Here is a 14,367-nt window from a genome sequence, read left to right on the forward strand (position 1 = left end):
GAGGCGCGGTCACGAGAGAGTTAGCTCTCGTTCCATTGCTTTTCTACAGACATAGGAATTCTCCGGTTGGAACATTATTGAACATTTATGATAAAAACATCCTAAAGATTGATTCTATACTTAGTTTGTTCGGGCGGTGTTCGGCGGTCGACGTCACCGGTTGTCTAGCCATCGCTACTCCACTTTTCATTTTCCATTTGTCTCCCTCATCTCCCTCATCCATTTGTCTCCCTCATCTGACTAAATGTATGTTACCCTCTGTTCCCCCATGTCTGTTTGTTACGTGTGGTTCGCATCAGGCTGGTTTGCGCCGGGTATGTGTTTGACCCGTGTGTTTTGTTTATTGTATCGTTTGTGTAGTTTGGGCGTTATCGCTGTTTTCCTTGGGCATGAATTGTCACGCGGGACTAGGTGGGTGAGGAAGGAATCAGGCGCAGAGAGTTCCACTGGGAAAAAAGTGCTCTTTAATAAGGCACACAAAATTAGACAAGCCAAACAATAAGTGACTACCCAAAACACAGGGTGCCAAGTACAGAAAATACACACCTCTACCTAAAATGCACACACGTAACAATAAAGACAATCCCGCACAAAACAAGGGCGGGTACACGTACTTTAAATAAGGAAGCTCATTAAGCACATACAACAGAACACAGGTGAAACTAATAAGACAAAACAAAAATACAAATGAAAAAGGGATCGGTGGCGGCTAGTAGGCCGGTGACGACGAGTACCCTCCCCCCGATGCGCGGCTCCCGCAGCGCGCCGCGACCGGCCTAGAGGGCGACCAGGAGGGCGAGGCGGTGGAAGTCTCTCAGGAGAGAAGGATCCAAAATGTCCCCCACCGGAACCCAGCATCTCTCCTCCGGACAGTACCCCTCCCAGTCCATGAGGTACTATAGGCCCCTCACCCGGCATCTCGAGTCCAGAATGCCACGTACTGTGTATGCCGGGGACCCCTTGATGTCCAGAGGGGGCGGAGGGACCTCAGGCACCTCACCTTCCTGCAGGGGACCAGCCACCACTGGCTTGAGGAGAGACACATGAAACGAGGGGTTAATACGGTAATACATAGGAAGTAACCTGTAACACACCTCGTTTATTCTCCTTAGGACTTTAAATGGCCCCACACACTGCGGCCCCAGCTTCCGACAGGGCAGGCGGAGGGGCAGGTTTCGGGTCGAGAGCCAGACCCGGTCCCCCAGTGCGAACACGGGGGCCTCACTGCGGTGCTGGTCAGCGCTCCTCTTCTGCCGTTCCCCAGCTAGTCTTAGCGAGTCCTGGACGGCTTTCCTGGTGTCCTTGGGTCCTAACCCTAACCCTAACCCTAACCCAACAAACACTCAAAAGGGGACATGTTCGTTGAGGAGTGGCGGAGGGAGTTCTGAGCGAGCTCAGCCCAAGGAACATACCTCGCCCACTCACCAGGCCGGTCCCGGCAATATGACCGCAGAAACCTGCCCACATCCTGGTTTATGCGCTCCACCTGCCCATTACTCTCGGGGTGAAAACCTGAGGTCAAGCTGACCGAGACCCCCAGTCTTTCCATAAACGCCCTCCAAACTCTGGACGTGAATTAGGGGCCCCAATCAGAAACGATGTCCTCAGGCACCCCATAGTGCCAGAAGACATGGGAAAACAAGGCCTCCGCAGTCTGCAGGGCCGTAGGGAGACCGGGCAACGGGATGAGATGGCAGGACTTAGAAAACCGATCCACAACGACCAGGATCGTAGTACTTCCCTGGGACAGGGGAAGGTCGGTAAGCAAGTCCACCGATAAGTGTGTCCACGGCCGTTGTGGAACGGGGAGGGGCTGTAACTTCCCTCTAGGCAAGTGTCAAGGAATCTTGCTCTGAGCGCAGACCGAGCAGGAGGAGACATAAAATCTCACGTCCTTAGCCAACGTGGGCCACCAGTATCTCCCTCTAAGACTCCGCACTGTCCTCTCGATGTCAGGATGACCCGAGGAGGGGAGAGTATGAGCCCAACGGATTAGCTTATCCCGGCTCTAACCGTGAGGCCCTCTCTATCTCCGCGTCCACCTCCCATACTACCGGTGCCACGAGACATGAAGGTAGAATGATGGGAGTTGGCTCAACGGACCGCTCCTCGGTATCATAGAGGTGGGACAGCGCGTCGGCTTTGGTGTTTTGGGAGCCTGGCTGGTACAAGATGAAACCAGGTAAAAAACATAGCCCATCTAGCTTGACGCGGATTTAGTCTCCTCACTGCCCGGATATACTCGAGATTACGATGGTCAGTCCAGATGAGAAAAGGGTTGTTTCGCCCCCTCAAGCCAATGTCTCCACACCTTCAGAGCCTTGACTACAGCTAACAACTCCCGGTCCCCCACGTCATAGTTCCGCTCCGCCGGACCGAGCTTCCTCGAAAAGAAGGCACAAGGGCGGAGCTTTGGTGGCACGCCCGAGCGCTGGGACAGCACGACCCCGACCCCCACCTCGGACGCGTCCACCTCCACTATGAACGCTAAAGAGGGGTCCCGATGCGCCAACACGGGCACATTGGTGAACAGCTCCTTCAGACGACTGAAAGCTCTGCCCGCCTCTGCTGACCAACGCAAGCCACCGGTCCTCCCTTCAGCAGTGAAGTAATGGGAGCAGCCACCTGACCAAAACCCTGGATAAACCTCTGGTAATAATTGGCAAACCCTAAAAACCACTGCACCTCTTTCACCGTGGTCGGAGTCGGCCAATTACGCACGGCTGTAACGCGGTCACAATCCATCACCACCCCGGAGGTGGAAATACGATAACCCAGGAAGGAAACGGCCTGTTTGAAGAACACACATTTCTCCAGTAGTTGCCCAAGTACCTTACGCACCGGAGACATGTGCGTCGCGCGTGTGGCAGAATAGATCAAGATGTCATCGATGTACACTACCACTCCCTGCCCGAGCAGGTCTCTGAGAATCTCATCTACGAAGAATTGGAAGACGGCTGGAGCATTTTTCAACCCATATGGCATGACGCGGTACTCATAATGGCCAGATGTAGTACTAAATGCGGTTTTCCACTCATCTCCTCCCCGGATATGCACCAGATTACACGCACTCCTCAGGTCCAGTTTTGTGAAGAAGCGCGCCCGTGAAATGATTCCACCGCCCTAGCGATGAGAAGTAGTGGGTAACTAAACCCCACTGTGATAGAATTTAGACCTCGATAATCAATGCACGGACGCAGACCTCCCTCCTTCTTCTTCACAACAAAGAAGCTCGAGGAGACGGGTGATGCGGAGGGCCGAATGTACCCCTGTCCCAGCGATTCAGCAACATATGTCTCCATAGCTACTGTCTCCTCCTGGGACAATGGGTACACGTGACTCCTAGGAAGTGCGGCGTTCTCCAGGAGGTCTATCACGCAGTCTCCTCGACGATGGGGTGGTAATTAGGTTGCCTTCCTTTTACTGAAGGCGATAGCCAAATCGGCATATTCAGAGGGAATGCGCACGGTGAAAACCTTGTCTGGACTCTCCACCATAGTCGGACCAACAGCAACTCCTATACACCTGCCTGAACACTCCTCTGACCACCCCTTAAGAGCCCCCTGTCGCCAGGAAATCACCGGGTTGTGCTGAGCTAGCCAGGGATTTCCCAACACCACTGGAAACGCAGGTGAATCGATAAGGAACAGACTAATCTGCTCCTTATGACTCCCCTGCCTTACCATGTCCAGTGGCACCGTGACCTAAGGAGTGCACGGGGAAAGGTAGGTCTAACGACACAAGGGGAATCCCTAGCCTTAACGCAAGCCCGCAATCCATGAAATTCCCAGCTGCGCCTGAATCGACTAGCGCCTTATGCTGTAGAGAGGGAGAAAACCTCTTTCCCTGGGTTAACACATACATATGACCGACAGGAAGCTCTGGGAGAGTCTGTTGCTGACTCACCTGGGGTGATAGAGTAGTGCTCCGCCTGCCCTCCCGACTCCCAGACGAGATCCTCCAGCACCTCCAGCACCACAACTGGTGCAGGAGGAAACTCCTCCTCCGGTCCCCCTCGAAGCCGCCGCCCCTAACTCCATGGGGTTAGGAGCAGGAGGGCTGGCACGTGGAAACGACAGGACCTGTTCCGAATACCCGCGGGCAGCCAGCAGGTTGTCAAGATGGATGGACATGTCAAATAAAAATCAAATCAAATCAAATTTTATTTGTCACATACACATGGTTAGCAGATGTTAATGCGAGTGTAGCGAAATGCTTGTGCTTCTAGTTCCGACAATGCAGTAATAACCAACAAGTAATCTAACTAACAATTCCAAAACTACTGTCTTATACACAGTGTAAGGGGATAAAGAATATGTACATAAGGATATATGAATGAGTGATGGTACAGAGCAGCATAGGCAAGATACAGTAGATGGTATCGAGTACAGTATATACATATGAGATGAGTATGTAAACAAACTGGCATAGTTAAAGTGGCTAGTGATACATGTATTACATAAGGATGCAGTCGATGATATAGAGTACAGTATATACGTATGCATATGAGATTAATAATGTAGGGTAAGTAATATTATATAAGGTAGCATTGTTTAAAGTGACTAGTGATATATTTACATCATTCCCATCAATTCCCATTATTAAAGTGGCTGGAGTTGAGTCAGTGTCAGTGTCAGTGTGTTGGCAGCAGCCACTCAATGTTAGTGGTGGCTGTTTACCAGTCTGATGGCCTTGAGATAGAAGCTGTTTTTCAGTCTCTCGGTCCCGGCTTTGATGCACCTGTACTGACCTCGCCTTCTGGATGATAGCGTTGTGAACAGGCAGTGGCTCGGGTGGTTGGCTCCTTGATGATCTTTATGGCCTTCCTGTAACATCGGGTGGTGTAGGTGTCCTGGAGGGCAGGTAGTTTGCCCCCGGTGATGCGTTGTGCAGACCTCACTACCCTCTGGAGAGCCTTACGGTTGAGGACGGAGCAGTTGCCGTACCAGGCGGTGATACAGCCCGCCAGGATGCTCTCGATTGTGCATCTGTAGAAGTTTGTGAGTGCTTTTGGTGACAAGCCGAATTTCTTCAGCCTCCTGAGGTTGAAGAGGCGCTGCTGCGCCTTCTTCACGATGCTGTCTGTGTGAGTGGAATCAATTCAGTTTGTCTGTGATGTGTATGCCGAGGAACTTAAAACTTGCTACCCTCTCCACTACTGTTCCATCGATGTGGATAGGGGGGTGTTCCCTCTGCTGTTTCCTGAAGTCCACAATCATCTCCTTAGTTTTGTTGACGTTGAGTGTGAGGTTATTTTCCTGACACAACACTCCGAGGGCCCTCACCTCCTCCCTGTAGGCCGTCTCGTCGTTGTTGGTAATCAAGCCTACCACTGTTGTGTCGTCCGCAAACTTGATGATTGAGTTGGAGGCGTGCGTGGCCACGCAGTCGTGGGTGAACAGGGAGTACAGGAGAGGGCTCAGAACGCACCCTTGTGGGCCCCAGTGTTGAGGATCAGCGGGGAGGAGATGTTGTTGCCTACCCTCACCACCTGGGGGCGGCCCGTCAGGAAGTCCAGTACCCAGTTGCACAGGGCGGGGTCGAGACCCAGGGTCTCGAGCTTGATGACGAGCTTGGAGGGTACTATGGTGTTGAATGCCGAGCTGTAGTCGATGAACAGCATTCTCACATAGGTATTCCTCTTGTCCAGATGGGTTAGGGCAGTGTGCAGTGTGGTTGAGATTGCATCGTCTGTGGACCTATTTGGGCGGTAAGCAAATTGGAGTGGGTCTAGGGTGTCAGGTAGGGTGGAGGTGATATGGTCCTTGACTAGTCTCTCAAAGCACTTCATGATGACGGAAGTGAGTGCTACGGGGCGGTAGTCGTTTAGCTCAGTTACCTTAGCTTTCTTGGGAACAGGAACAATGGTGGCCCTCTTGAAGCATGTGGGAACAGCAGACTGGTATAGGGATTGATTGAATATGTCCGTAAACACACCGGCCAGCTGGTCTGCGCATGCTCTGAGGGCGCGGCTGGGGATGCCATCTGGGCCTGCAGCCTTGCGAGGGTTAACACGTTTAAATGTCTTACTCACCTCGGCTGCAGTGTCGATGAGCTCATCCAGCGTGAGGGTGGTGTCCCGACACATTAGCTCCCTGCGGATGTCCTCCCTGAGGCTACATCGGAAATGGTCTATCGAGGCCCTGTCGTTCCACCCGCTCCTGCGGCCAAGGTCCTGAACTCCAGGGAAAAGTCCTGCGCACTCCTCGTCTCCTGACGCAGGTGGAACAGCCGTTCACCCGCCGCACGACCCTCTGGTGGGTGATCAAATACAGCTCGGAATCGGCGGGTGAACTCGGGGTAGTGATCCCTCGCCGAGTCTGGGCCACTCCACACTGCGTTTGCCCAGTCTAGGGCTCGTCCAGTCTGACAGGAGACGAGGACGTTCATGCTCTCCTCTCCAGAGGGAGTAGGATGAACGGTCGCCAGGTAAATTTCAAGTTGTAGGAGGAACCCCTGACACCCAGCCGCCGTTCCATCATACTCCCGTGGGAGCACCAGCCGAAGAGCCCCGGAGCCGGATGCGGATGCGGTAGCAGGGGCAGGAGGTGCTGGAGGAGGGGTTGCTGGAGATGAGGTGGGAAGGCCACTCCTCTCCCATCCATCCATCCTCTCCATCATTAGATCCATCGCTGATCCAATCCTGTGGAGAACACTGGTATGATGGAGGACCCTTTGCTCCACCGATGGGAGAGGAGATGCGGCTGCTCCTGCTGATTCCATGTTCGGGTGCGGGATTCTGTCACGCGGGACTAGGTGGGTGAGGAAGGAATCAGGCGCAGAGAGTTCCACTGGGAAAAAAGTGCTCTTTAATAAGGCGCACAAAATTAGACAAGCCAAACAATAAATGACTACCCAAAACACAGGGTGCCAAGTACAGAAAATACACACCTCTACCTAAAATGCACACACGTAACAATAAAGACAATCCCGCACAAAACAAGGGCGGGTACACGTACTTTAAATAAGGAAGCTCATTAAGCACATACAACAGAACACAGGTGAAACTAATAAGACAAAACAAACAGACAAATGAAAAAGTGATCGGTGGCGGCTAGTAGGCCGGTGACGATGACCGCCGAGCACCGCCCGAACAGGCAGGGGAGCCAACTTCAGCGGAAGTCGTGACATGAATAAAGTGCGCCTGTTATCTTCTTTGGGACTGGGGGGCAGTATTGAGTAGCTTGGATGAAAAAGGTGCCCAGAGTAAACTGCCTGCTACTCAGGCCCAAAAGCTAAAATATGCATATAATTAGTAGATTTGGATAGAAAACACTGAAGTTTCTAAAACTATTTGAATGATGTCTGTGAGTATAACATAACCCATATGGCAGGCAAAAACCTGTCCAGTATACAGTGTGTATGGGGTCATATTGCACTTCCTACGGCTTCCACTAGATGTCAACAGTCTTTAGAACCTTCTTTCATGCTTCTTCTGTGAAGGGGGAGCGAAAAAGAGCTGTTTGACTAAGGGGTCTGGCAGAATGCCATGAGCTAAGTCAGGCGTGCGGCCGTGAGAGTTAGCTGTGTTCCTTTTCATTTCTAAAGACAAAAGAATTGTACGGTTGAAACAATATTGAAGCTTTATGATAAAAACATCCTAAAGATTGATTCTATACATCGTTTGACATGTTTCTACGAACTGTAATATAACCTTTTTGACTTTTCGTCTGAACTAAGTGATCGCTCATTGAGCATTTGGATTACTGGGCTAAACGCGTGAACAAAAAGGAGGTATTTGGACATTAATTATGGACTTTATCGAACAAAACAAACATTTATTGTGGATCTGAGATTCCTGGGAGTGCATTCCGATGAAGATCATCAAAGTTACAGTGGGGCAAAAAAGTATTTAGTCAGCCACCAATTGTGCAAGTACTCCCACTTAAAAAGATGAGAGAGGCCTGTAATTTTCATCATAGGTACACTTCAACTATGACAGACAACATGAGAAAAAAAATCTAGAAAATCACATTGTAGGATTTTTTATACATTTATTTCCAAATTATGGTGGAAAATAACTCACCACTCAGTTGAATGTGATGAAGACACCCGGAAAATTTTCCACAATCCAACTTGTGCCTGGAAAAAATGGACTGGTACTCAGCTATGACCTGGATGAGTTTCTTCTTACCAGCAGCAGACACTTGACAGGAGTCGACGTCATTATCAGTCAAACCTAAGTCACGTAAGACCTCAGGACTGCTTGAACTGTCAGGTCTGTCAGTATCGTGAAGTTGGCTGGAACCGTCATCAGTCAGAGTCAAGTCATCTTGGCAGTCAGTCAGTATATCAGCCATTCTCTGCACTTGCTGCTGGAAAGCTGCTGATGAATCATCCTTCACACATTATTAACAGTCAAAGTCCTCTAGAGCCATGCAAGGAAAGACATCAGCTAGAGTGGAATCCCCCCCCCCCCCCCTGCAATAGAGCTATTGTCCTCCATACCAGGATTGACCTTGGTGTTGACCTTGAACTGCTGGGCTCAATGAGAACAGCACTGCCTGCTAATAGATTCTGAGTGTTTTGTAGTCTGCCCCAGACTAAGTGCTCCTCCATAGGCTCTAGAGTCACAGCCCCTTTTAGTCTCACAGTTCCAACTTTGCCAGGTACTTCCCTGTCTCTCCATCTCTCCACATTAGCCATCGTGTTGATTAGCTTGCTCTCCTCACCCCAGTCACACACAGGAGTATAAACCCTCTTCCAGAGATCTCCATTAGTCTTCAGGTGGCGAATTAAGTGCTTTAGGAGATTGCTGCCCAAGATGAGGTCATCACTCTGGCCCTCAACCACCAGTGTAGGCACGGCAACTCTACAGCCATACACTCCCATCTCCAGCTCACATACTCCAAAAGGGCTCTTCTTCAACCCACCACAACCAACCAAGACTACCTCTGTAGGACTCAATTATGGACTTTTCAACAGTTCAGGTAAGACCCTAGAGCTCAAGGTACAAGCCATGGACCCACTGTCAAGCATAGCTCTCACTTCCACTTCTCTTCCTATTAACACCTTTGCATAGAATTTATCATCATACGGGGAAAGTCTCTGTGTGTTCTGCATTATGATACTCTTCTCAGTCTCCATTTTGTCACAAACACTTATATACAGACTACAAATCAACAGTTCTCAGTGATGGGGACTCTACAAAAGGCCCAACACTTTCCCCTTCTACATGCAGGCCTACTAGTTTTCCGGGAGCTGAGCAGTGATTACTGTAGGGACTCCACCAGCTGTGCTCAGAGCTGCGGCTTTGGGGCACTGAGAGCGTGCGTGGACAGCTACATGACAAAAAAAAGCAGAGGTGATTGGCCCTGCAGTGAAAGTAAGTATCATGTCCAGCATCCCCACACATCCCATGGCCCATTAGACCTCAATTTGCTCCTATTCCCTTTATGGAACTGACGGTTAGACTGTTGTGGCCTCTGCTCCAGCAATGCAAGGATACGTTCCATCGGCTCAGCTGAGCCCTGAATAGTCTGGGCTGGGGAAGGCAACACATTAGGTAATTCCATGTGGGACCTCACAGCAGGCATGGTGATCGGCATGACAGCACCAACTTCCTGCTTCATTGTTGCAATGACTGGGGTCACCTTAGATAAGTGAGAGTACCTCTGCTCCCTCCTGTATTCATCCAACCTCTCATGAACATCTGCAGCGGTCAACTAATGGCTTGCACTTAAAGATAAGCGACAGTTCAGCATTAGGGCAATGCATGATGAACATGACTGTGAGCTCACGAGATGGGTCTTCAACACTTTTTTTCTGTCTCTTTAGACAATATTCAGCAACCTCCATAGCCCTGTTTAGTCTGAGCCAATAGTCGAATGGTTGTTCATCAGTCAGAGGTAATGTGGCATAAAAGTCAGCAAGAGGCATGCTTGAAAAAGTAGTGTCACTAAAATGTTGTTTCAGTACAGGTATGTCAGAGATGGGACTCAGACCTTTAGATAAATCAACAGAGGGATTGCTGCGTATGCCCACTTTAACAACATCGCGGGCCCTTCCCATAAGCCAACCGATAACCTCAACTGCTAGGTCTATCACAGATACGCCCCTCTTACGCATGTAAACCATGACCATATCCTCCCACTCATCCACTGTGCACTTTTCAGAGCGAAAGTACACCGAAGGTTCCCTGATATCAGACTTCAATACCAGGTTCAGGCCTGACACATCCATACCCCTCGAGCTGCATACACTCCCCATAACATTGTCCCCAACATGTCCAACAATTGCCTTTGACTCCAAACAGGAGGCAATGTTCTCCCCAATGGAGTGACCAATCTGCTGTACGATGTCTGCTATGAAATTCATGGAGACCTCCCCACTCCCTGTATTTGGCAAACCTCTTTCATACACATCCTTGGGATTTTCCATGGGTAAACTATCATCAAAACTTCCAAAACCCTCCAGTTTAGGCATAGGCGTAGAAGCAACTGGAATTTTGGCTGAACCCCTACCAACAGATGGTGACAGATTCAATTACAGGAAAACCCTACCTCTCCCAACACTTTACATCTTAACAATGGGAAATCAACACACTAAAATAAAAAGCAAAAAAAAAAAAAAATGTATATGTTTTAACCTCACATCAAAATCTAACCTATATCTAGTACACTGGTAAAACTTACCTTAGTTATATCAGATACACGTTAGAATTGCAAATAAACAAGTTACACAAAAGTTATATTGTTTATCTGTGAAGAGAAAGTCCCAATCGATATAGAAAGTCTCAATTAGAGAAATCATCAATTTCGATAATAAAATGTTGTAGTAGTGCCCTCTTGTGACGAAATGTGATATCGCCATAAACTGCACCAGCAACGTCTTATCTGATTCTCCAACGGCAACCACAGAAATGGAAATCCAGCCAGGGATGGTCCGATACAGAAGAACGGTCACGACACAACTGTTTCACAAGACGACAGCCTGGTTTGCTGGTTTTCTCAAGAGTCCCTAAAACATTTAACATCCCGAATAACAATTTCATACTCATGTCACAATGCCCATAAAGCTAGCTAGCTAGCTCGCTAATGTTAGCTTGTCAGCTAGCTTGCTAAATATCGATTTTCGTAAATTAACTTTATGACAAAAAAAATGTATAGTCATTTGTCTCTACATGAACTAACATATTCCTCTCAACTCTAATGTTTCTGCATGACTCGTTATGACATTATAATTACTTACATTTGCCTCCATCCTAGTATTTTTGTCAGCCATCATTGCTGAATAAAGTCTCCAGCGTTGGGTCGCATAGCGTCGAATTCATCATGAGAACCACTCAATATGATTGGTCATCACCCCCAGCGTTCGTCGCTGGGGATTTGCACCTTTTCACCTCCTCTCTCCACGTTCGCGCCACCCAACGGTCCCCTAGTCACCATTTTCCTTCCATTGAAAATTAATTGCAGTTTCACTGCACAGTTTTGCCAGTTGTGTACAAGACTGGGAGTATGTGAATACACTCGCTCGGTTTGCCTAGCTGAACAGCTGAACTGAAGCATGCTGACTCCTTTAACCCCTAACCGGCTAACTAACGGTAGCTACCAACATTAGCTAAAATGGAAAGTGAGAGACTGTGTACTGTGCACAGGTATTTGCCTACTTTTCTTAAACTATTAATGAAAATCATGCTTTGGTTTGTTTTGTGTATTAACCAGCGGGTGGACTAGGCAGCAGTAGGAAGAAGCTGCAGTGTCTCTTTAACCAGAGAACCTTGTGGCAACCAGCTGCCATGCACACCATGCTTCTGGGCCCAGCTACCTGGGAGTCTATATACAGTCTATATATAGTGAGTGCGAATGAGGTAACATAAGGGAGTTAAGGCAATAAATAGGCCATGGTGGCGAAGTAATTGCAATATAGCAATTAAACACTGGAATGGTAGATGTGCAGAAGATGAATGTGCAAGTAGAGATACTGGGGTGCAAAGGAGCAAGATAAATAAATACAGTATGGGCATGAGGTAGGTCGATAGCTGGGCTTTTTACAGGTGCAGTGATCTGGGAGCTGCTCTAACAACTGGTGCTTAAAGCTAGTGAGGGAGGTAAGAGTCTCCAGCTTGAGTGATTTTTGCAGTTCGTTCCAGTCATTGGCAGCAGAGAACTGTAAGGAAAGGCGACCACAGGCGGAATTGGCTTTGGGGGTGACCAGTGAGATATACCTTCTGGAGCGCATGCTACGAGTGGGTGCTGCTATGGTGACCAGTGAGCTGAGATAATGTGGGGCTTTACCTAGCAAAGACTTGTAGATAACCTGTAGCCAGTGGGTTTGGCGACGAGTATGAAGCGGGGGCCAACCAACGAGAGCATACAGGTCGCAGTGGTGGGTAGTGTATGGGGCTTTGGAGACAAAACGGATGGCACTGGGATAGACTGCATCCAATTAGTTGAGTAGAGGGTTGGAGGCTATTTTATATATGACATCGCCGAAGTCGAGGATCGGTAGGATGGTAAGTTTTACGAGCGTATGTTTGGCAGCATGAGTGAAGGATGCTTTGTTGTGATATAGGAAGCCGATATTAGATTTAATTTTGGATTGGAGATGCTTAATATGAGTCTGGAAGGAGAGTTTACAGTTTAACCAGACACCTAGGTATTTGTAGTTGTCCAAGTCAGAGCCGTCCAGAGTAGTGATGCTGGACGGGCGGGCAGGTGTGGGCATTGATCAATTGAATAGCATGCATTTAGTTTTACTTGCATTTAAAAGCAGTTGGAGGCCACAGAAGGAGAGTTGTATGGCATTGAAGCTCGTCTTAGTTAACACAGTGTCCAAAGAGGGGCCAGAAGTATAGACGTATAGAGGTGGATCAGACAATCACCAGCAGCAAGAGCGACATCATTGATGTATACAGAGAAGAGAGTCGACCCGAGAATTTAACCCTGTGGCACCCCCATAGAGACTGCCAGAGGTCCGGACAACAGGCCCTCCGATTTGACACACTGAACTCTACCAGAGAAGTAGTTGGTGAACTGGGCGAGGCAGTCATTTCAGAAACCAATGCTGTCAGGTCTGCCAATAAGAATGCGGTGTTTGACAGAGTCGAAAGCCTTGGCCAGGTCGATGAATACGGCTGCACAGTAATGTGGTTCAGGAGGACTCTAAAGCAGAATAGGAAGGTCATGATCCCCCTTCACCTCATCACCTCCTCCATGTGGTTTGGGACATTTTACTATGCTGCCATGCAGCAAGTTTTTATTTCATATTTATCTATGCAGGGAAGTCCCAATGTCTCTTTTGCAAGGGAGCAAAAGTATCTGTATCACAAAAATGCAGCATGAAATAAATAATAAGGAATTAGTTATTCAATTATTCAACAGTTTTTTACTATGCAGAAAGTTAAAAGTAATAACGTTGTATCAAGACATTATTTAGCAAACTGAAATGAGAGGAAGGGACAAAGACAAACCCATAAACATTTATGTACAATGTGAGATGTTTTTCTGATGCTGTTTCTGTTACTCCTCTCCATATGGGCATTTGTGATAATGGGCTTTTCTCCATCCCCCGGTCAACCTGAGGTTACTGAATGACACAGACACCACTGAGTCTCATTTAGATGTACAGTATTCTGATTAAACAATCGGGGTTGTGTCTGTCTGGCTTGGCCTGGCCTGACAGTGAGAGTTGACAATAAGCCGGCTTTAATTAGTCTCAGACTAGGATGGGCAGAGTGATGGTCATTCGTTTAGTTGTTGACACTTGACTGAGTTGATGTAATAGAAAATTAACCATTTAGGGGTTTAAATGTTATTCCGTTTCTGGATTATGTTAGACTCCCGCAGGAGTTTGTTAAACTGTTGGAGCATTCCCAGAGTGGCTATGCACTGAATGCTCATATCTCATTTCACGTTTTGACAGCAATTGTTTGTGATTGGATTGTCATACTATGGCAATTCCTTTGAGTGTTTTTGTTTTTGTATTGAAAACGATGTCCAGAGCTAAATCACCACAATATTAACACATCATAGTAATCACAATAACACTAACCACAATGCTCATGTTTATTGTCAGATTGTCACAGTGTACCTGGCTGAGGTGGCAATAACTGGGACGTCACTCTCGATCAGGTACCTCCATAAACACAGCCACATGACCACCCCACCGCCCATTAAGGAGTATCTGCAGGACAAGATGGAGGAGACCAAGGAATACCTCTCTGAGAAGATGGATTGAAACCAAGGACGGGTTGTCTGAGAAGATGGAAGAGATCATCGGTTGGGGAGGATTGGGGACAACAAGGACAAGTTGGCAGAGAAACTCCAGGAGACCAAAGACCAAGTGTTTTTCAGAAAGAAACCAGATATATGTTCATATGGCCCCTTTTGCCCTTGAGAAGGATCGATAGACATATTGCACTAAACT

At 48.3% G+C, this 14,367-nt stretch overlaps 1 protein-coding gene across 1 annotated transcript; it reads left to right on the forward strand.

Moving 5' to 3' along the window:
* Positions 1–13,085: 13,085 nt before the first annotated feature.
* On the forward strand, positions 13,086–14,337 carry LOC139372398 (uncharacterized protein C18orf19 homolog A-like). Its single transcript, XM_071112107.1, is given in 3 exon segments — positions 13,086–13,189; positions 13,742–13,853; positions 14,017–14,337. Coding segments are annotated over 3 exon segments (537 nt in total).
* The last annotated feature ends 30 nt before the right edge of the window (positions 14,338–14,367 follow it).

Source organism: Oncorhynchus clarkii, chromosome 18, assembly GCF_045791955.1.
Source record: "Oncorhynchus clarkii lewisi isolate Uvic-CL-2024 chromosome 18, UVic_Ocla_1.0, whole genome shotgun sequence".
NCBI classification, from domain to species: domain Eukaryota; kingdom Metazoa; phylum Chordata; class Actinopteri; order Salmoniformes; family Salmonidae; genus Oncorhynchus; species Oncorhynchus clarkii.